Source organism: Stenella coeruleoalba, assembly GCF_951394435.1.
Source record: "Stenella coeruleoalba genome assembly, chromosome: 19".
Lineage (NCBI taxonomy): Eukaryota > Metazoa > Chordata > Mammalia > Artiodactyla > Delphinidae > Stenella > Stenella coeruleoalba.
The window spans coordinates 37,197,817-37,218,685 of NC_137165.1; the positions used below are offsets into that span (position 1 = coordinate 37,197,817).

The 20,869-nt window shown below is 47.8% G+C and overlaps 1 protein-coding gene across 1 annotated transcript; it reads left to right on the forward strand.

The window, feature by feature from the left end:
- Positions 1–16,569: 16,569 nt before the first annotated feature.
- Positions 16,570–20,282, forward strand: DLX3 (distal-less homeobox 3; the record flags this gene model as incomplete). The annotated part of the gene is made up of 3 exons (XM_079903980.1): positions 16,570–17,130; positions 18,170–18,360; positions 19,935–20,282. Exons 1-3 carry the CDS (start codon positions 16,806–16,808, stop codon positions 20,280–20,282), a joined length of 864 nt encoding a protein of 287 aa, XP_079760106.1. The 5' UTR covers positions 16,570–16,805.
- Positions 20,283–20,869: the final 587 nt, after the last annotated feature.

The window sequence follows — 20,869 nt, forward strand, 5'->3', positions numbered from 1 at the left end:
GAAAATAATTCATTATGAAAACCTCAATATCACAGAAAAGTAAATCACACTCCTTTCAACAGCAATGTGCACAGGAGGTGCGGTCCATTTAGCAGGTAAGATCTTTTCTATTTTTTGGTAAGAAGTTTCCAGACTGAATGGAATTTGCCAAAGTTTACATTTGCCCTGTCTGCTGAATATCCAAGATAGATGAGCAAGATTACTTTGTATGTGGATAAGATATCAACAACCTTTCGTTTTGTGCTTTCTGTGGATTTTTAAAAACCTTCATAGAAATCAAGATGACCATTTGAAACTCTGTTTTTCAAATCAAGGTACCTAAGAGCTGGGGTGGAACATCTTTTTGTTGCCATGATTCAGACTTGAAATACATGGCATGACTGTTGGTGAGATCTGACAAAATCAGCTCTCTACTGTTGGAGGTCATGACGTAGGTTATCGAAAAATCCCCTTTTGCTCTCCCAGGGGACATTTTAGTTGCACCGTCTGAATCAGGTAATGTAACTTCACTCAGTTTCACAGTGCTGTCAAGGAAACTATATGATGATACCTGCTCATTCGTGTAGGATGCCTGAACCACTATTTGTGAGTGAGGATTGTGTCTTTTGGGAGATGAAAAACTTTTGATTGATTTATAATTACTTGCCTGATTCATCCCAAATTTGTTGAGATTCCATATATATGAGTCTCTGTGTTTGCTTCACGGCCCCTTCTTCAAGCCCAAATTCTATTCTGCATATTGTGCAGTTCTCTGTTTTGATTATTTACCTCCCCATTCCAGTTCTATATGTCTTTCTGTCATTAAAACAACACAGTCATTCAGAGAAAGACAAATATTATACGATATCACTTATAAGTGGAATCGAAAAAATAGTACAAATGAATAAAACAGAAACAGACTCACAGACATAGAAAACAAACTTATGGAATTAATATTGTTAAAATGGCCATACTACCCAAAGCAACCTAGAGATTTAATGCGATCCCTATCAAATTACCTATGACCTTTTTCACAGAACTAGAACAAATAATCCTAAAATTCGTATGGAACCACAAAAGGCCCAGAATTGCCAAAGCAACCCTGAAAAAAAAAGAACTAAGCAAGAGGCATAACCATCCCAGACTTTAGACAATACTACAAAGCTTCAGTAATCAAAACAGCATGGTGTTGGCACAAAAACAGACATATGGATCAATGAAGCAGAATAGAGAATGCAGAAATAAACCCACATGCCTATGCTCAATTAATCTTCAACAAAGGAAACAAGAATATACAATGGGAAAAAGACAGTCACTTCAGCAAGTGGTGCTGAGACAGTTGGACAGCTGCATGTATATCAATGAAGTTAGAACACACACTCTCACCATACACAAAAATAAACTCAAAATTGCTTAAAGACTTAGACATAAGACATGACACCATAATAGTCTTAGAAGAGAGCATAAGCAAAACATTCTCTGACAAATTGTACCAATGTTTTCTTAGGCCAGTATCCCAAGGCAATAGAAATAAAATGAAAATAAACAAATGGGGCCTAATCAAACTCATAAGCTTTTGCACAGCAAAGGAAACCATAAACCAAATGAAAAGACAACCTACAGAATGGGAGAAAATATTTGCAAATGATGCGACTGACAAGGGTTAATTTCCAAAATATACAAACAGCTCATACAACTCGACAACAAAAAAACAAACAACCCAATCAAAAAATGGGCAGCAGACCTAAAGAGACATTTCTCCAAAGAAGAAATACAGGTGGCCAATAGGCACATGAAAAGTTGCTCAACATCACTAATTATTAGAGAAATGCAAATCAAAACTACAATGAGGTACCACCTCATGCCGGTCAGAATGGCCATCATTAAAAAGTCTACAAATAACTAATGCTAGAGAGGGTGTGGAGAAATGGGAACCCTCCTACACTGTTGGTGGGAATGTAAGTTGGTGGAAAACAGTATGGAGGTTCCTCAGGAAACTAAAAATAGGATTACCATATGATCCAGCAATCCCACTCCTGGGCATATATCCAAACAAAACTATAATTCAAAAAGACACATGCACCCTTATGTTCATAGCAGCACTATTCACAATAACCAAGACATGGAAACAGCCTAAATGTCCATCGACAGATGAATGGTTAAAGAAGATGTGGTACATATATACAATGGAATAGTACTCAGCTATAAAAAAAGAATGAAATAATGCCATTTGCAGCAACATGGATGCAGCTAGAGATTATCATACTAAGTGAAGTAAGTCAGAAAGAGAAAAGACAACTACCTTATGATATCACTTCTATGTGGAATCTAAAATATGACACAAATGAACCTATCTGGGAAACAGAAACAGAATCAGGGACAGAGAGCAGACAGATAGTTGCCAAGGGGGAGCGGGTAGGAGAGGGTTGAATTGGTAGTTTGGTATTAGCAGATGTAAACTGGCGTATATAGAAGGGATAAAAAACAAGGTCCTACTGTATAGCACAGGGAACTCTATTCAATATCTTGTGATAACCTATAATGAAAAAGAATTTTTTAAAAAAGAATATAGATATATGCACATATATATGTATAACCGAATCACTTTGCTGTACACCTGAAACTAATACAATATTGTAAATTAAGTAGACTTCAAAATAAATAATTTAAAAAAACCCACAGTCCTAACACAGTCCTTTAGCCTTTTTCACCTGGTGGTGTCATTGGTATTGTAATTATTCTCATCGTCATGATCTGAACTCTTAAAATACATGGTCACAGTATTCACATTGTTAAAAATGAGACTATCACCATCTCAATCCACAGGCCAAGTCAAAGGCAGACTGCTAAAGTCTCTTAAGTTACTCACTTCAGTGCCATCACTCAGAGTGATGCAATGATGATGACCCATTAGAGTGAACCACAAATCACAGTTGGCATAATAGTCTTAGTCCAGAATTGCCAAAGCAACCCTGAAAAAAAAAGAACTAAGCAAGAGGCATAACCATCCCAGACTTTAGACAATACTGCAAAGCTTCAGTAATCAAAACAGCATGGTGTTGGCACAAAAACAGACATATGGATCAATGAAGCAGAATAGAGAATGCAGAAATAAACCCACATGCCTATGCTCAATTAATCTTCAACAAAGGAAACAAGAATATACAATGGGAAAAAGACAGTCACTAAATTTATGTCTACATAATTAGCTAAATTTATGTCTACTTTTTTTGGGTTAGATTTACTCCTATGTATTTCTTTTTTTAGCAATTGTAAATGGTATTGTATTTTTACTTTCAGTTTTCATTCCTATTATATAGAAGTATGATTGATTTTTATATATTCATCTTATATCCTGTGACCTTGCTGAACTCACTAGTTCTAGGAGGGTTTTTTTTTTTTTAATATATTCCTTGGATTCTCTTTGTAACACATCATGTCACCTGCAAATAGGAACAGATTTATTTCTTCCTTTCTGATCTGTATGTGTTTATTTAATTGAAGTATAGTTGATTTATAATAGTGAGTTTCAGGTGCACAGCAAAGTGATTCAGATATATATATATATATATATACACACACACATATATATTTCAGATTCTTTTCTTTTTTAAAAAAAATTTATTTTTAAAATTATTTTTATTTTTTTGGCTGCTTTGGGTGTTCGTTGCTGTGTGCAGGCTTTCTCTAGTTGCGGTGAGTGGGGGCTACTCTCTTCATTGTGGTGCACAGGCTTCTCATTGCAGTGGCTTCTCTTGTCATGGAGCACAGGCTCTAGGCACGTGGGCTTCAGTAGTTGCAACACAGGCTCAGTAGTTGTGGCTCGTGGGCTCCAGAGCGCAGGCTTGGTAATTGTGGCGCACGAGCTTAGTTGCCCTGTAGCATGTGGGATCTTCCTGGACCAGGGATCGAACCTGCATACCCTGCATTGGCAGGCAGATTCTTAACCACTGGACCACCTGGGAAGTCCCTCATATTATTTTCCATTATAGATTATTACAAGATATTGAATATAGTTCCCCATATTATACAATAAATCTTTGTTGCTTATCTATTTTTTATATAGTAGTGTGTATCTATTAATCCCATACTCCTAATTTATCCCTCCCGCCCCTCCCTTTCCCCTTTGGTAACCATAAGCTTATTTTCTATGCCTGTGAGTCTCTTTCTGTTTTGTAAATAGATTCATTTGCACTATTTTTTAGATTCCATATATAAATGATGTCATATAATATTTGTCTTCCTCTGTCTGATTTACTTCACTTAGTATGATAATCTCTAGGCCCATCCATGTTGCTGCAAATGGCAATATTTCATTCTTTTTATGGCTGAGTAATATTCCATTATATTTACTTTCTTTATCCTTTCATCTTCTTTATCCATTCATCTGTTGATGGACTCTTAGATTGCTTCCATGTCTTGGCTATTGTAAATAGTGCTGCTATGAGCATTGGAGAGCATGTATCTTTTAGAATTAGAGTTTTTGTCTTTTCTGGATATATGCCCAGGGATGGGGTTGCTGGACCATATGGTAGCTCTAGTTTTAGTTTTTTAAGGAACCTCCATACTGTTTTCCATAGTGGTTGCAGGAAGGTACATTCCCACCAACAATGTAGGAGAGTTCCCTTTTCTCCACACCCTCTCCAGCATTTATAATTTGTAGACTTTTTGATGATAGCCACTCTGACCAGTGTGAGGTGATATCTCATTTTGGTTTTGATTTGCATCAAATCAAATCAAGTGAGGTTGAGCATCTATTCATGTGCCTGTTGGCCATTTGTGTGTTTTCTTTGGAGAAATGTCTACTTAGGTATTGTGGCCATTTTTTTAGTGTGTTTTTTTTTTAATATATATATTGAGCTCTATGAGCTGTTTGCACAGTTTGGAAATTAACCCCTTGTCTGTTGCATTGTTTGCAAATATTTTCTCCCATTCCGTAGGTTGTCTTTTCATTTTGTTTATGGTTTCCTTTGCTGTGCAAAAGCTTTTAAGTTTGATTAGGTCCTATTTGTTTATCTTTACCTTTATTTCTTTTACCTTAGGGAGCAGAGGCTGATCTAAGAAATACTGCTATGGTTTATGCCAGAGAATATTTTGCCTATGTTCTCTTCTAAAAGTTTTATGGCATCATGTCTTATATTTAGGTCTTTAACCCATTTTGAGTTTATTTTTGTATATGGTGTGAAGGGGTGTTCTAATTTCATTGGTTTACATGAGGCTGTCCAGCTTTCCCAACACCACTTGCTGAAGAGACTGTCTTTTCTCCTTTGTATATTCTTGCCTCCTTTGTTGAAAATAATTGACCGTAGGTGTATGCGTTTTATTTCTGGGTTCTTTATTCTGTTCCATTGATTTATATGTCTGTTTTTGTGCCAGTACCATGCTGTTTTGATTACTGTAGCCTTGTAGTACTGTCTGAAGTCTGGGAGGGTTATGCCTCCAGCTTTTTTCTTTTTCCTCAAAATTGCTTTGGCAGTTCTGGGTCTTTTTTGGTTCCATATAAATTTTTAGGATTGTTGTTCTGGTTCTGTGAAAAATGTCATGGGTAATTTGATAGGGACTGCATTAAATCTGTAGCTTGCTTTGGGTAGTATGGCCATTTTGACAATATTAATTCTTCCAATCCAAGAGCATGGGATATCCTTCCATTTCTTTGAATCATCTTCAGTCTCTTTTATCAATGTTTTATAATTCTCAGCATATAGATCTTTCACCTCCTTGATTAGGTTTATTCTTAGTTTTTTGGGTTTTTTTTTTTTTGACACTTTTTCTTTTGGCTGCACCATGTGGCTTGTAGGATCTTAGTTCCCTGACAAGCGTGGAGTCCTAACCACCAGGGAATTTCCTTTGACACAATTTTAAATGAATTTTTTTTTTTTTACTTTCTCTTTCTGATATTTCATTGTTAGTGTAAGGAAATGCAACCGATTTCTGTATACTAATATTGTATCCTGCAGCCTTGCTGAATTCATTTACTAGTTCTACAAGTTTTTGTGTGGAGTCTTTAGGGTTTTCTATATAGAGTATCATGTCAACTGCATATAATGACAATTTTACCTCTTCCCTTCCAATTTGGATACCTTTATTTCTTTTTCTTGTCTGTTGTTGCCAGGACTTCCAATACCATGTTGAATAGAGGTGGTGAGAGTGAGCATCCTTGTCTTGTTCTAGAGTTTAGTGGGAAGGCTTTCAACTTTTCACCATTGAGTATTATGTTGACTGTGGGTTTGTCATAAATGGCTTTTATTACGTTGAGATATAATCCCTCTACATACACTTTGGTGAGAGGTTTTTTTAATCATGAATGGATGTTGAATGTTATCAAATGCTTTTTCTGCCTCTGTTGAGATGATCTTGTGGGTTTTGTCTTTTCTTTTGTTATTGTGGTATATCACATTGATTGATTTGCACATGTTGAACCATCTTTGTGACCACAGAATGAATCCAACTTGATCATGGTGTATGATCCTTTTAATATATTGTTGGATTCTGATCTGTATTTATTTTTAATTCCTTTTCTTGCCTTACTGAGGTGGCTAAAACTTCCAGCATTATGTTGAATAGCAGTGACAGAGTGCACATCTTTACTTTGTTCTTTATCTTAGGGATAAGGCATTCAGTCTTTCATCATTAAATATGATGTTAGCTACAGATTTTTTTTTGTAGATGTTCTTTAGCAAGTTTAGGAAATTCCTTTATTCCTAGTTTGCTTAGAATTTTCATCATGAATGGGTGTTGAATTTTGTCAAATGCTTTTTTCTGCTTTAATTGATAGGATCATGTGATTTTTCTTCTTTAACCTGTAAATATGGTAGATTGCATTGACTGATTTTTAAATATTGGATTCTCTTTACTTCCCTGGAATAAGTCCCATCTGGACATGGTGTATAATTCTTTTATGTAATGCTGAATTCTATTTGCTAATATTTTGATAAAGATTTTTGTATCTATATTCAGTACGGATTCACTTAAAAACTATCCTTTTTTTAAACATCTTTATTGGAGTATGATTGCTTTACAATGTTTTGTTAGTTTCTGCTGTATAACAAAGTGAATCAGCTATAGGCATACATATATCCCCATATCCCTTCCCTCTTGTGTCTCCCTCCTACCTTCCCTATCCCACCCCTCCAGGTGGTCACAAAGCACCAAACTGATCTCCCTGTGCCATGCAGCTGCTTCCCACTAGCCATCCATTTTACATTTGGTAGTGTATATATATCAATGCGCCTCTCTCTCTTCGTCCTAGCTTACCCTTCCCCCTCCCCAGGTCTTCAAGTCCATTCTCCACATCTGCGTCTTTATTCCTGTCCTGCCCCTAGGTTCATCAGAACCCTTTTTTTTTTTTTAGATTCCATATATATGTGTTAGCATACGGTATTTGTCTTTCTCTTTCTGACTTACTTCACTCTGTATGACAGACTCTAGTTCCCTCCACCTCACTACAAACAACTCAATTTCGTTTCTTTTAATGGCTGAATAATATTCCATTGTATATATGTGCCACATCTTCTTTATCCATTGAACTGTTGATGGACACTTAGGTTGTTTCCATGTCCTGGCTATTGTAAATAGAGCTGCAGTGAACATTGTGGCACATGACTCTTTTTGAATTATGGTTTTCTCAGGGTATATGGGTATTGCTGGGTCATATGGTAGTTCTATTTTTAAAAACTATTCTTTTTTTAATCTTAAGGTTTATCCTTTCACTGTTTATAAGCAAATATACCCCCCCTTTTTTTTAGGTAACTGGCAACATACTATACACATTTCTCTCCATCTTTATATTTTTACTTTATTTTTTACTTAACAATATATCTTGGAGAGAGTAAGCTTCAAAAACAAATCAGGGATGACATCAAGGCAAATGGTACAGTTGGATGCTCCAAAAATCAGCCCTTCCACTGAAGCAACCAGTGACAATTGACAGAATCGACTTTTTTGGAACTCTGAAATCTAGTAAATACTTACAGCTCTCAGAGGAGTGTGTAAAAAAGAAAGGAGATGCTAAATGTTGACATTTAAGATCAAGTCACTGGGACTTCCCTGAAGGTCCAGTGGTTAATACTCCATGCTCACGATGCAGGGGGCACAGGTTTGACCCATGGTCGGGGAACTAAGATCCCAAATGCCACACCATGTGGCCAATAAATAAATAAAGTTAGTATTAAAAACATAGTTTAAAAAAAAAGATCAAGTCACTGACTGATCACTGAGATATTAGAACAGAAACTTCAGTGACCACACACGATAAGGCACATAGTCTTTGCAAAACTAGTTTGGAAAAGTTACTAAACAAATGGATGACTATATCCCTCAACAAGCAACAACAGCAAACTCGGGAGGAGAAAAGAATCTGATTTCCAGAGTTACCACATTATAATATTCAAAATGTCTACTGTTCAACAACTACAAAAAAATTACACAGCATACAAAGAAACAGAAAATATGGCCCATTCACAGGAAAAGAAATTGACAGAAACCATCCCTAAGGAAGCAGACATTGGACTTACTAGATAAAGACTTTAAATCAACTGTTTTAAAAATACACCCAAAGAGCTAAAGAAAAGCATGGATAAAGAACTAAAGAAAACCAAGAGAATGGTGTACGAACAAATAGAGAATATCAATAAAGAGATAGAAATTATAAAATGGAACCAAAATTCAAACAAAAAAACAAAATGCAAACGAAATTCTATATTGTTATGCACCTAGAGAATATCATACTAAGTGAAGTAAGTCAGACAGAGAAAGACAAATATTATATGATATCACTTATATGTGGAATCTAAAAAATAGTGCAAATGAATCCATTTACAAAACAGAAACAGACTCACAGACATAGAAAACAAACTTATGGTTACCAAAGGGGAAAGGGAGGGGGAAGGGATAAATTAGGAGTACGGAATTAGCAGATACAAACTGCTATACAAAAAGTAGGTAAGCAACTAGGATTTACTGTATAGCACAGGGAACTATATTCGATATCTTGTAATAACCTATAGTGGAAAATAATCTGGAAAAAAATATATATCTGAATCACTTTGCTCTACACCTGAAACTAACATGATGTTTTAAATCAACACTACTTAATTAAAGAAAAAACTCCATGTTGTTGTTTTTCCTTTCCACACTTGAAAAAAGATTTCACCCCACTCTGATTTTGCTCGCACGGTTTCTGAGAAGTGTGGTGTAACTCTTCTATTTGTACCCTCCCTCCCCAGCTTCATTCAAGATTTTCTCCCCACTGCCCCCTCCCCCACAGTTTGAATAGACTCCAATCTCTGGCTCTCTGACCACAAGAGCGTCCCCTCTGTGATCTCCTTGCTGCCTCCCTCTGACCTCATGGGGACCCCAGCCTGGACTCTCCTCCACTTTCCACCAATCACTCTACCCTCCACTTCTTTCCTTGCCCAACTTAAGAGTCCCCTGGAAACCACTTGAGCAACCCTCGCTAAGGTCCACTCCTCCCTTGCCTGCTAAGCAACCTCTACCTGGTCAACTCAATAATCTGCCCACAGCTGCTGCTGAGCCCAGCTGGAGAGCAGCCCACCACCTGGGACCCCCACCATGCTTCCTGGGGTCACTGCAACCCCATGACCTCTCACAAGCAAGAGGGCTCTAGGGGCCCTGGGTATTCTTCCATTTCCCCTGGCCAGTCCTCTCCCCGGTCCCCATGGCAGCAGCTACAGTTGGGACCTCCTTTCTCCACTGTCCTTAAACCTCTGGGACCAGCCACCATCTCCCCTCTCCTCAGCTACTAACTTCACACCTACTTTGCATACACACCTATACAGGAACCCCCAAATGTCTTGAACAGCTCTGTTTCCTCTGAAATGTTTCAAGCATCCAGAAAAGTACAGAGAACGGAGTAGCTACCACAGAGGTGAAAAGTCAGATTGCCTGGGCTCAAACTGTGAATCCAGCATTTACTTAGCTTCTCTGTGCCTCAGTTTCCCCCTCTGTCAACTCTGTGCCTCAGTTTCCCCCTCACAGGGCGGTAGGCGGAGTGAACGAACTCATATGCGTAGAACGTTCAGTGAAAGCTAGCTCTTATCGGGTCATCTTTCCTCTTGACTCAATTGAAGAGAGAACTTGCTGTAAGGCTAACCCCTTGGGTGGGCTTCCAGATCCTTTCCCAAGTCCCCTCTGCTGGCTGCTGTAATTGACTTCTAAACAGACTTCCTCCCATTTAAAGCACACAGACACCCCTCCCCATGTGCCAAATGCCCTCCAGCAACCACCCTCTCCATCCCTCTTCCTTTCAGAGTCAAACTTCACTTGTTCTCTGCACACCCTCCCTCCCACTTACCCTTCAGCCGGCCATAAACTTCCCTTCCCCTGAACCCACTCTTCCTTGAAATCACCAAATGCCTCCTTGAGATGTCATCCCGTGGGCACATCTCAGTCCCCATCTGGCCATTCACAGCAGGATTTGACTTTGCTGACCACTCCATCCTCCTTGAAACACTCTCCCAGCCCCCCACAAACTCAGGGCCACCTCCCTCTGCATTGCCTCACACTCTCTGGTCACTCTCTCACAGGTGCTGCCCTGAGACCCTCGACCCTCTGTTCTCTCTCCACCCCCCCCTCCCCGTCCTGGACCATCAGACCCATGCCATCGAACTTCACTTACCACAAGTTGTCCCAAGCCCCCAATTTACATCTCCAATCCCAGCTTCTTTACTGATTGTTCAGATCCATGTAGCCAACTGCCTGCTGGACAGCTCCTCCTAGATGTCTGAGAAACACTCAGACTCAGCATGATCAAAATGGAGCTGATGGGGCTTCCCTGGTGGCGCAGTGGTTAAGAATCCGCCTGCCAATGCAGAGGACACGGGTTCAAGCCCTGGTCCGGGAAGATCCCACATGCTGCGGAGCAACTAAGCCTGTGCACCACACTACTGAACCTGCGCTCTAGAGCCCGTGAGCCACAACTACCGAAGCCCGCGCACCTAGAGCCCGTGCTCTGCAACAAGAGAAGCCACAGCAATGAGAAGCCCGTGCACCACAACAAAGAGTAGCCCCGGCTCACCGCAACTAGAGAAAGCCCATGCACAGCAACGAAGACCCAATGCAGCCATAAATAAATAAATAAATTTATTAAAAAAAAAAAATGGAGCTGATGGGGCTTCCCTGGTGGCGCAGTGGTTGAGAGTCCGCCTGCCGATGCAGGGGACGCGGGTTCGTGCCCCGGTCCGGGAGGATCCCACGTGCCGCGGAGCAGCTGGGCCCGTGAGCCATGGCCACTGAGCCTGCGCCTCCAGAGCCTGTGCTCCACAACGGGATAGGCCACAACAGTGAGAGGCCCGCGTACCGCAAAAAAAAAAAAAAAAAAAATGGAGCTGATGGCACAAGCACTTTGGGGAACTACTCGGCAGAATCTTCTAAAGGAGAATGCACGCCCACGCCGCGGCTCACAATCCCACTCCTCGTGTCCAACAGTGTATACATATGTGCACCAAAGCACATGTACAAGAACGCTCACAGGAGCACTGCTCATGAGGACGCCAAACTGGAAACTATTCAAATGCCCATCAACAGTAGAGCAGGTAAACAATGTTGGCACGTTCCTATGCTAGAATACCCGCCCACAGTACTGAAAATGAATGATTTATCCAACAATATGGATAAATCTCACAAACATGTTGAGCAAAAGAAGCCAGACAGGAAGGAGTACACACTGTACACTTCCAATTATATGCTTAAGCTGAGCTGTGGTGCTGGGCGTTAAGACCCTGGGGAGCAGTAGCTGAAGGGAACAAGAGGGGGCATCTGAGTGTCCTGCAGGTGATGATTCCCAGCCTGGTCCTCGCCCTGGGTGCTAGTTACACAGCAGTGTTTGGTGCAAATCACTGATTGTGGTATGTGCACTTTTCTGCATAAATTTTATACTCCAATGAGAAGTTGAAAAAAACAGGACACATCCTCTTCCCCATCAAGCACCCCCTCTCCCTGGTGTTCTTTCTCTCAGAGAATGGTCCCAACTTTCCACACAGTTGCCCAAGTCAGAAGTTGAATGTTATTCCCTGCTGTTACCCGCTCCTTGTCATATACAGCCAAGCACTATCACTCTACCTTCTAACCATGTCTCAAATTCACCCACTTCTCTTCACCTCTACTGCCTCTTCCTTAACCCAGACCCAGCTCCCCCCTCTCCCCTGCTTCTGCAGCAGCCTCCCAGCCTCCAATTTTGTCCTTCTGAGTCAACCCCACACAGCTGCCAGAGGGACTCTTCTGGAATGAAAATCCGATCTCCCCTGGTTAAAAATTTTCAGTGATTTCCTAAAGCCTCCAGATGAAGCCCACCCTCCTGCTCTGGAGTCCCAGGGGCTCTGTGTTCTGGGGCTCTGACTCCACTCCAGCCCCAGCGCTATGCCCCAGGAAGTCTCACTAGCCTTTGCACAGGCTTTTCCCTTGGCCGGAACCCTCTCCACCCCCTCATCCCTGCTCTTCCTGGCCGAGGCCCACACTTCAAGCCTCAGCTCAGATATCCTCCCACCTCCACACAGGGTTTGGGCCCCCTTGGGCTGTCACAGCAGCGTGTGCTGCCCCCATCCCAGCACATACCACACTCACTGTAGTGAAACTGGCTGCATGTGTATCCACTTCCCCCACTAAACCTTGGGCTCCGTGGAGGAGGCCATTGTGTGTGCCTTGTTCACTACTCCATCCCCAGAACCTAGTATGGTAGAAGCTCAGGAAGGATTCGTTGGATGGATGAAGGACCCCAGAAAGAAGAAAAACATCCCGGCTGCAAAGTGCTGAAGGCCTGGGGTGGATCTCCAAGGGGGTTGGTGAAAAGGTAGGGGGAATTTCCCCCTTAAGAGACAAGAGCTCTAGAATTAAACATCTTAGAACATCAGAGCTTGAAGGGACCTCAGAGGCCATCTAATAATCCACTTTTTTTTTTTTTGCGGTACTTAGGCCTCTCACTGTTGTGGCCTCTCCCGCCGAGGAGCACAGGCTCCGGACGCGCAGGCTCAGCGGCCATGGCTCACGGGCCCAGCCGCTCCGCGGCACGCGGGATCCTCCCGGACCGGGGCACGAACCCGCGCCCCCTGCATCGGCAGGCGGACTCTCAACGACTGCGCCACCAGGGAAGCCCCTAATACTCCACTTTTTGATTTATTCATGAGAAACCTAAAGGAAGGAGCCACTGGCTGGACAAGAACGGGTGGGAGGAGGGAGAGGCGGCAGCTGCAGAGTAAGGCAAGGTGATGATGAAAGTGAACATTTAGTGTTGACAGGGCTCCTACGATAAGTAAAGATAACATTCCTTCTGGGGATGTTGGTGGGGTCCCACAGGTGGCCCGCTTCCCAGGTCTCCCCAGTAGAGCTGGACTCGCCTCCTCACAGTGACCACTAGATGGCGCCAGCTCACCAGGCAATGAAGAGAGCAAGGGCTGGCCGGCTCACCCTCTGCTTCCGTCCTCCTTCCTAAGTTCCTCCCCTCAGACCTGGCACTCTGTGAGACCAGCTGTTGTGGCCGTGCCCAGGTGGCATAATACTTAGGCTTCAGGGAACAGCCTGCTTCAACAAGGTACCTGTTTTCATGCCAGAGAGAGGGTGGGCAATGGACTCTGACCTGGGCATTGGCCAGCACTGCCCCTTCTCCCTCCCACCAGCCTCCCAGAGGCACCTGACTGACTGCCCCTCCATCACCCCTCCACCAGGGGCAGGACTCTGGCCAGGCTGACACCTGCTCATCTTGTTGGCTCGGGCGAGGTGCAGTGGGTGGCACTGGTCCCACTGTATCCTCTGGCAACCTCGTCACCCTGAGCTGGCAGGTGCCAGCCCAGTGGCTGGTGGCTTCAGTCCTGCTGGTCTGACAGGCCCCTTTGGGGCCATATGGCCCCATCTGGGAAGCTGCTTCTGCGCTAGAGTGGGACAGCTTGACGCCGGTGCCTCCATGCCGCCCCTTTTCCTAACCACTCCATGGAGTGGGACTCCATGCCGCCCCTTTTCCTAACCCCACAAGCATACCCAGCCAAGATGATTCAGCCCCTCTCCAGTATTAGGGGGTCTCAGTTATTCATTCAACAAACATCTACTGAGCACTGAGGTTGTGTGTGCCAGGACCTGCCCTATGTAACTGGAAGGTAGTAGTGAACTGGACAGATGCAGTCCCTGGTGTCTTGGAGCACAGAAGGCAATGGGGCACCAGATACTAACCTCACATTACCAATTGTTTAATTGCTCGCTTAAGTCCCTAATGCTGCAGTTTTAATCCACTTCTAGAACTCTTGGACTTTCAGAGCAGAATGCAGCATAGAAATTATCCTAACATAACCCACCATCACCACCACCCTTTCATGATTCCAGGATTCCGGACTCCCAGCCCAGTGCTCTTTCACTTTACTCAGGAGCGGCAGTGAGGAGGGAAGGGAGTGAGGCCTTTGTGAGAACCGCGTGAGGAAGATCGACTCTCTGCTTTCTCTGAATTACCTGGCCCTTCTCTGTCTCAGTTGATGGATGGATGAATGAATGAGCCCCCGCGAAGGGGCTTATCCGACGCTTTGGAGAGCTGGGAGGTCCAAAGCAGGCCCTGCCCGCCTCCCCCGCTCTCATCCTGGGAGGGGGAGCCGGCCTGCCCAGTGCCCTTCCTGCCCCCAGCGCCGCGGGCTCTCTAGGCGCCCTCTTGGCAACAGAACAGAGGGCATCCAGAGCGGGTGGTAACTCGTCCCGCCACGGGCTCGGAGCGGCGGGCGATAGGCGCTGGGGGGACGCGGAGATAGACAGATAGCTCTCCCCTAGCCCGCCCCCCGCCCCCACCTTTCCCACGCCTCCCCGGAGCCACCTGGACCTGGCGGGCACTCCTGCCCCTCGGCCCGCGGACTGTGGCCCTCTGTCTCAGCCAACGGCAGCTATCAAAGCCCTTAGAACCCTGGCAGCCCGCCCTGGCGGTCTGACTTTGGCAAGGGGCACAGAGCCCCCTGCACGCTTCTCTACCGGACAGAGTCTATGAAGGAGACCCTTCCTCGGGGCTGGGCGAGACTTGGGGAGGCCGCAGAGGCCAGGACTGACCAGAAGGTGGAGCGCTGGCACTGCGTGTCCCTGGGACGCGTCAGCCGTCCAGGCAGGGAAAGGGGACAGGAGAAGAATTGACGGGGAGCCCTGCGTGAACGTTATATGCAGCAAGGAAATGATATTTGGAGGAGCTCCCCCTCCCCCCACCAAGAAAGGCGGAGAAACAGAATTGAGAGTGGAATGGATAAATGCGCTGAAGCGTTGGGAACCATTTGGATGCCCTAGAGGCCTGGCCTTGGGGGCTAGACAGAACTGGGAGGTGGGGGTCCCCGGGGAGCAGAGCCTCTTCTTCAGAGCTTTCTTGTGGGGAGGGGGTTCAGTGGAGCATCATGGTTCCCAACTGCCGGAGATCGGGAAGGTGCTGAGTTCTATGTACATAGGTTTACAACTACACTTTCACACACAGACACCCCATCCCATGGTCCTCCACTCACACTGCTTACAGCCCCCCCATATACACTGGTACACTTTCTCACACTCACACTCCTGCACTCACGTACATTCTCTGCAGGTAAATGAACTCTGTACCTACTGCGGAACACTTGAAATCCTCCCGTCACACAGCTCAAGTACACGCATCCCCTACCCCTGACCTCTAAAAAGGCCCACACTCCCCCGGCGCTGTCCCCGATACACAGAATCTGCCCCCAAACTTACCGAAGCACACAGATATCCAGCCTGTGTCCCGCCCATCCTCATGGGGACCCCAGGTTCCCTGTTCCCTCCAGCAAGCCTAGGCCATCTCTGAAAGTTTTGGAGATAACGTTAACATCGCCACACACAGGCTGTGCACCTCCACCCTCTCTATAAGCCCCTCACCCACACACCTGCCTACCAGGCCCTCTCCAATAGGACCCTCCCTGGACCCAGTGATGACTTTCATAGGCCCAGGGCACTTTTGCCTGATGGGCCCCTTCCTCCATTAAGAATATATATATTTTGAATTACACTTTATGACTGCATTGCTGTAAAGACAATAAATATATGAATATACACTCAACCATTTTCTTCAACCTAAAATGTTCTCCTTTCTTCTGATTTTAAAAGAAATTAGAACATTATCAGGAGCCCTGGGGGCTTCTACTTTGGGCGTGTTTATCTGCCTGTCATTTCCCCCCACACACACCTTGGACCACCTCCCTCCACAAACACCCAATAGGCAAATTCCCCTCCTTCTCTGTCGCACCTGAGCCCACCTTCCACCCGCAGCCAGAGAGACAGACAGACTGAAGGATCCTGGGGACTCTACAGATAGACACCCTCCTCCCACTCTTTCCTTCAGAGACACTGGGGGTTTATCTGGGCTGAGGGAGGGACCCACAGGAGGAGGAACAGAGGGGTCTGTGTGAGTGTGAGTGTGTGTGTGTGTGTGTGTGTGTGTGTGTGTGTGTGTGTGTGTTGGGTAACAACAAAGAATGAGAGAGAGAGAGAGAGAGAGAGAGAGAGGAACGAAAGAGCTCAAGAGCATGTTTTGCCTGGAAGGCAAGACTTGCAGCCAATCAGAGCGCTGGGGCCTCCCTCTGCGACTCCACTATTGAGTCTATAACCGGCTGGCCGGGCGGAGCTGGTAGCATTTGACTGTGGCTTGGGACGCTACGAGAGGCGCGCCGCGACCGCCGGAAGCCCGGCGATGGTCTAAGCGCCCCTCGGCCGACCCTCCCCAGAGACGCTGCCGGGCCCTCCCCTTGCCCTCCGGACACGCACCCCCGCCTCGTCTCCTCCGCCTCCCCCGCGCTCCTGCCGGTTCCGGCGCTCCGGCCGAGGCCAGCCCGGGGGGTGGCGCGGCGCCCGCCAGGATGAGTGGCTCCTTCGATCGCAAGCTCAGCAGCATCCTCACCGATATCTCCAGCTCGCTCAGCTGCCATGCGGGTTCCAAGGACTCGCCCACCCTGCCGGAGTCTTCCGTCACTGACCTGGGCTACTACAGCGCTCCCCAGCACGACTACTACTCGGGCCAGCCCTATGGCCAGACCGTGAACCCCTACACCTACCACCACCAGTTCAACCTCAACGGGCTTGCAGGCACGGGCGCGTATTCGCCCAAGTCCGAGTATACCTACGGAACCTCCTACCGGCAATACGGAGCCTACCGGGAACAGCCACTGCCCGCGCAGGACCCAGGTGAGGACCACAGGGTCGCGGGAGAGTGGGGGACACGGGGAGGTTCCCGAGCGAGCGAGAGAAAGGCGAGGAATTGGAGCGGAAATCTAGGGAGGCGCCCCGGGTAAGCAATGTACCTGTCCGAAGTTAGAGAAGGTGGGCTAGATGACCCCCAGAGGGGACAGACGACCTTCCAGTCCCGAGACTGCGCGCCTTCGGGGCGTGGTGCGTGTGCGGCGCCGTGGTCCTGGGTGAGGATCCGGGTGAGCGAGGCGAGGACGCAGGGGCTGTGGATGTCAGAGAACCTCCTGCTCCAGGTGCTCTCCGGGCACTTCAGCAGGCGGTCCTCCATCGGGCTGTAGAGGGCTGGCGGGTAGGCAGCGGGCGCTGGAAGCTCTGCGACCCCGCTTTGGATCTGGGCTGGGGGGGAGGGAGAAAGGTGAGGGGGACACGGAGAGAGACCCCTCAGAATTACCGGAACAGGGAAGGAAGCAGCAGTGGACAGTGGAGAAACTGAAAAAGAGCAAAGTGGAGTCAGCGTAAAAGTGGAGAGACAAAGTGAGAGAAAGGACACAAGAAAGGAACAGAGGAAAGGGCGAAGGAAGGAAAGAAGAAGGGCGTCTGATGTGTCTGCAACTTTTCTGAAAATCTAAAACTATTCTAAAATAAAAAGTTTAAAGAACAATAAAGGAAGGGAGGACGGAAGGGAAGGAGGGAGAGAAGCGACCGACAGCGTGGTGCGGGTGACAGGGCGGCGGGCAGACGGTGGCGGGAGCTGCGGAGAGCGAGGCGGCGGCCGTGCGCGTCCGGTGGTAGCTTGGCGCCGGGACCGCGCTCTGGGGGCGCGGAGCTGGGAGCGGGGAAGCGCCGCGTCGCGGGCGGCCGCCGGCCCGGCACTGTAGCCGCAGCTCCCACCCGGGGCGCCGGCGGCGGAGCGAGCAGCCGGGAAGTCCCGGGGTGAGTAGGTGGGCCGGAGGGTGGGGTGTCCCGCGGGGCCCATGAGGGCCCCGGGGTCGCAGGCCGAGGCTGAGCCGCCCACTGACCCGTGCGTTGCCCTCAGTGTCCGTGAAGGAGGAACCGGAAGCCGAGGTGCGCATGGTGAACGGGAAGCCCAAGAAGGTCCGAAAGCCGCGCACGATCTACTCCAGCTACCAGCTGGCCGCCCTGCAGCGCCGCTTCCAGAAGGCCCAGTACCTGGCGCTGCCCGAGCGCGCCGAGCTGGCCGCGCAGCTGGGCCTCACGCAGACGCAGGTCAGTGGTGGACGGTCGAGGGCCGCGAGGACTCGGTGGGGCCCCGCGGGACCCCGGGACTCCCCAGGCGCTGCTGAGCCTAGATGGCCATCTCTTAAGTTCCCCGCAGGGCCTTGAAACCCTTGCCTGTGGGTGGAGGGGCCCCCAGATCTCAGCCTCTGTTAGAAGTTTGTGCATTAGCACGTGTGCAGGCGTGCATATTGTGAACCTGTGCGACTGAGTCTCTCACAAGGAGAGATGTCCTCCCTGTACCCCAGAATTGACAGCGCCCACAGGCCCCCAACAGTGTGGGTCACTCACAGGGTTGGTTACTGATAGGAGTCTCCACCGTGTTTCCCCCCAGGCTGGGCATGTGTGTGTAAGCGGTGTACATATACGTGTATTCACGTATATATTTGCATACAGGCGAATGGATCTGTGTACATGTGGGAAAGCACACTTAAGGAGTGAGACCCGAAACGGGTCACTGTGCTTATAGATGGCAAGGCAGATGTACTTGACTGGGCACGGGGGTGAGTGCATGTACAGAAATGTGTGCTTCTATCAAAAGACTGCATTCCTGCTCGGCACCCAGTGCTCCACCCCTTTGTGTGTGCCCGGAGCCAGGAACAGAGGTTCCCCACAAAGGCGGACAGGAACTCGGAGGTGGGACTCCCCCACCCCCAGTCTGTCCCTAAAGCCCCCAGCAGCCTGTCACTGCTCAGGGGAGGAGTGGCGGACGCCTGGCTCCCTACAGGTGTTGACAGACGGGCCTGGGTTGCGGCTGCGTGGGGCCTGGTCCGCCGGGAATCTGGGTCACCCGGTGAGGAGCTGATTCATTGTTTGTACCAGTCATGGGGTGGAGAGCAGCAGGGGGAGGGGGAGAAACCCCAAGGGAAATCTGGGGAATCATGGCTCGCCTGCTCCCGAGTCCCCAGGTCACCCCCATTAGCCAGCCCTGGAGGGCTCCTGAGTGTGTGAACGTGGGTGCTCACCTCTGCAGGGTGTTTATCTGGCTGTATCTGAGCGTGTGTGTATCTTTATAGCCTGGTGTCTCGTGTGTGAAGCTGTGAGTGCGTACGTTGCCGCGCGTGGAGATGCTTATGCGGGTGTGCGTTTGTCTCTGTGTATCTGTGCACCTCTGCTTCTGGGTTTCCAATGTGAACAAAATACCACAAACCGCCCATCTCCCACCTGGGCTGCCTTTTCTTCAGTGCTTTACTACGTCAGTAGGATGGCTGGCTGTTCTGAGTTCTTCATTTGTCTTAACTTATTTGAGCATCATAATAACCCTAGGACGTAGGTAATAGTGCTGCCACCAGCCCCATTTTGTAGATGAGGAAAGCAAGAACCAGAGAGGTTAAGTAACTTCCCCAAGGTCACACGCTTTGGACCTAGGCAGTCAGTAGTTCCTGGCCGAAGTTCTGTCCCCGACAGAAAAAAGATGCTGGCCTGGGGGTTCGGGTGCCTGGGTTTTGCCTGGATCTCGTGTGACGGTGGGTGCTGGCCTTGCCCTCTCTAGGCTGGGTTCCCCCATGGGTTTTCACTCAGCGTTCTGCGAGGCTAACTAGCTCCCCCTTTCTTCTCTGGGGCAGGTGAAAATCTGGTTCCAGAACCGCCGCTCCAAATTCAAGAAGCTGTACAAGAACGGGGAGGCGCCCCTGGAGCACAGCCCCAATAACAGTGATTCCATGGCCTGCAACTCACCACCGTCACCCGCCCTCTGGGACACCTCTTCCCACTCGACTCCAGCCCCCGCCCGCAGCCAGCTGCCCCCGCCGCTCCCGTACAGTGCTTCCCCCAGCTACCTGGACGACCCCACCAACTCCTGGTACCATGCACAGAACCTGAGTGGACCCCACTTACAGCAGCCGCCGCCTCAACCAGCCGCCCTGCACCATGCCTCCCCCGGGCCCCCGCCCAACCCTGGGGCTGTGTACTGAGCACCCACCTGGCCTGAACCTCTCACGAAGGAACCGCAGGACCAAGCAGAAGGCGCCTCCGTCCTAGCCGACACTCAGGAATCATCGAGGAGCACCAGGGAAAGGACACCCCTTCTCCTCCTTCCCTTGCCCCTTCCTCCAGGGACCCAAGAGCTTCCAGATGAAATTTGCATGGACCAAGGATGCCCCCTGAATTTCCCTTCCCCTGCCTAGACACTGGGGTGCCCCTCCAGATGTTTGGGAACTTCACTGCAGCTGGGACAGCTGTTTCCCTTCTGCTCCAAGAGGCTGGATTGGCTTTAAATGGCTCATCACCTTCCAGATTCTAAAACTTAGTACCGAGTCCCTAGACTGGATTCCTTGGGCACTGGGGGCACCGCGGAGCGTCTTCAGGTCAGGCCTGGGCTGGGGCACCAGGCACTGTGGATTCTGGGACCTGCCAGGCCTAAGTTCCTGCCATGGGGACCTGGGCTGCCCCTTAACTGAGCATTCCCTCTGCCAAAAAGACATTGAACCTTGAGACTGGGACTCAGGGTGGGGACCTCAACGAGCCCCGCCCTGAACTTTTAGCCCTCATTTAGGGTTTG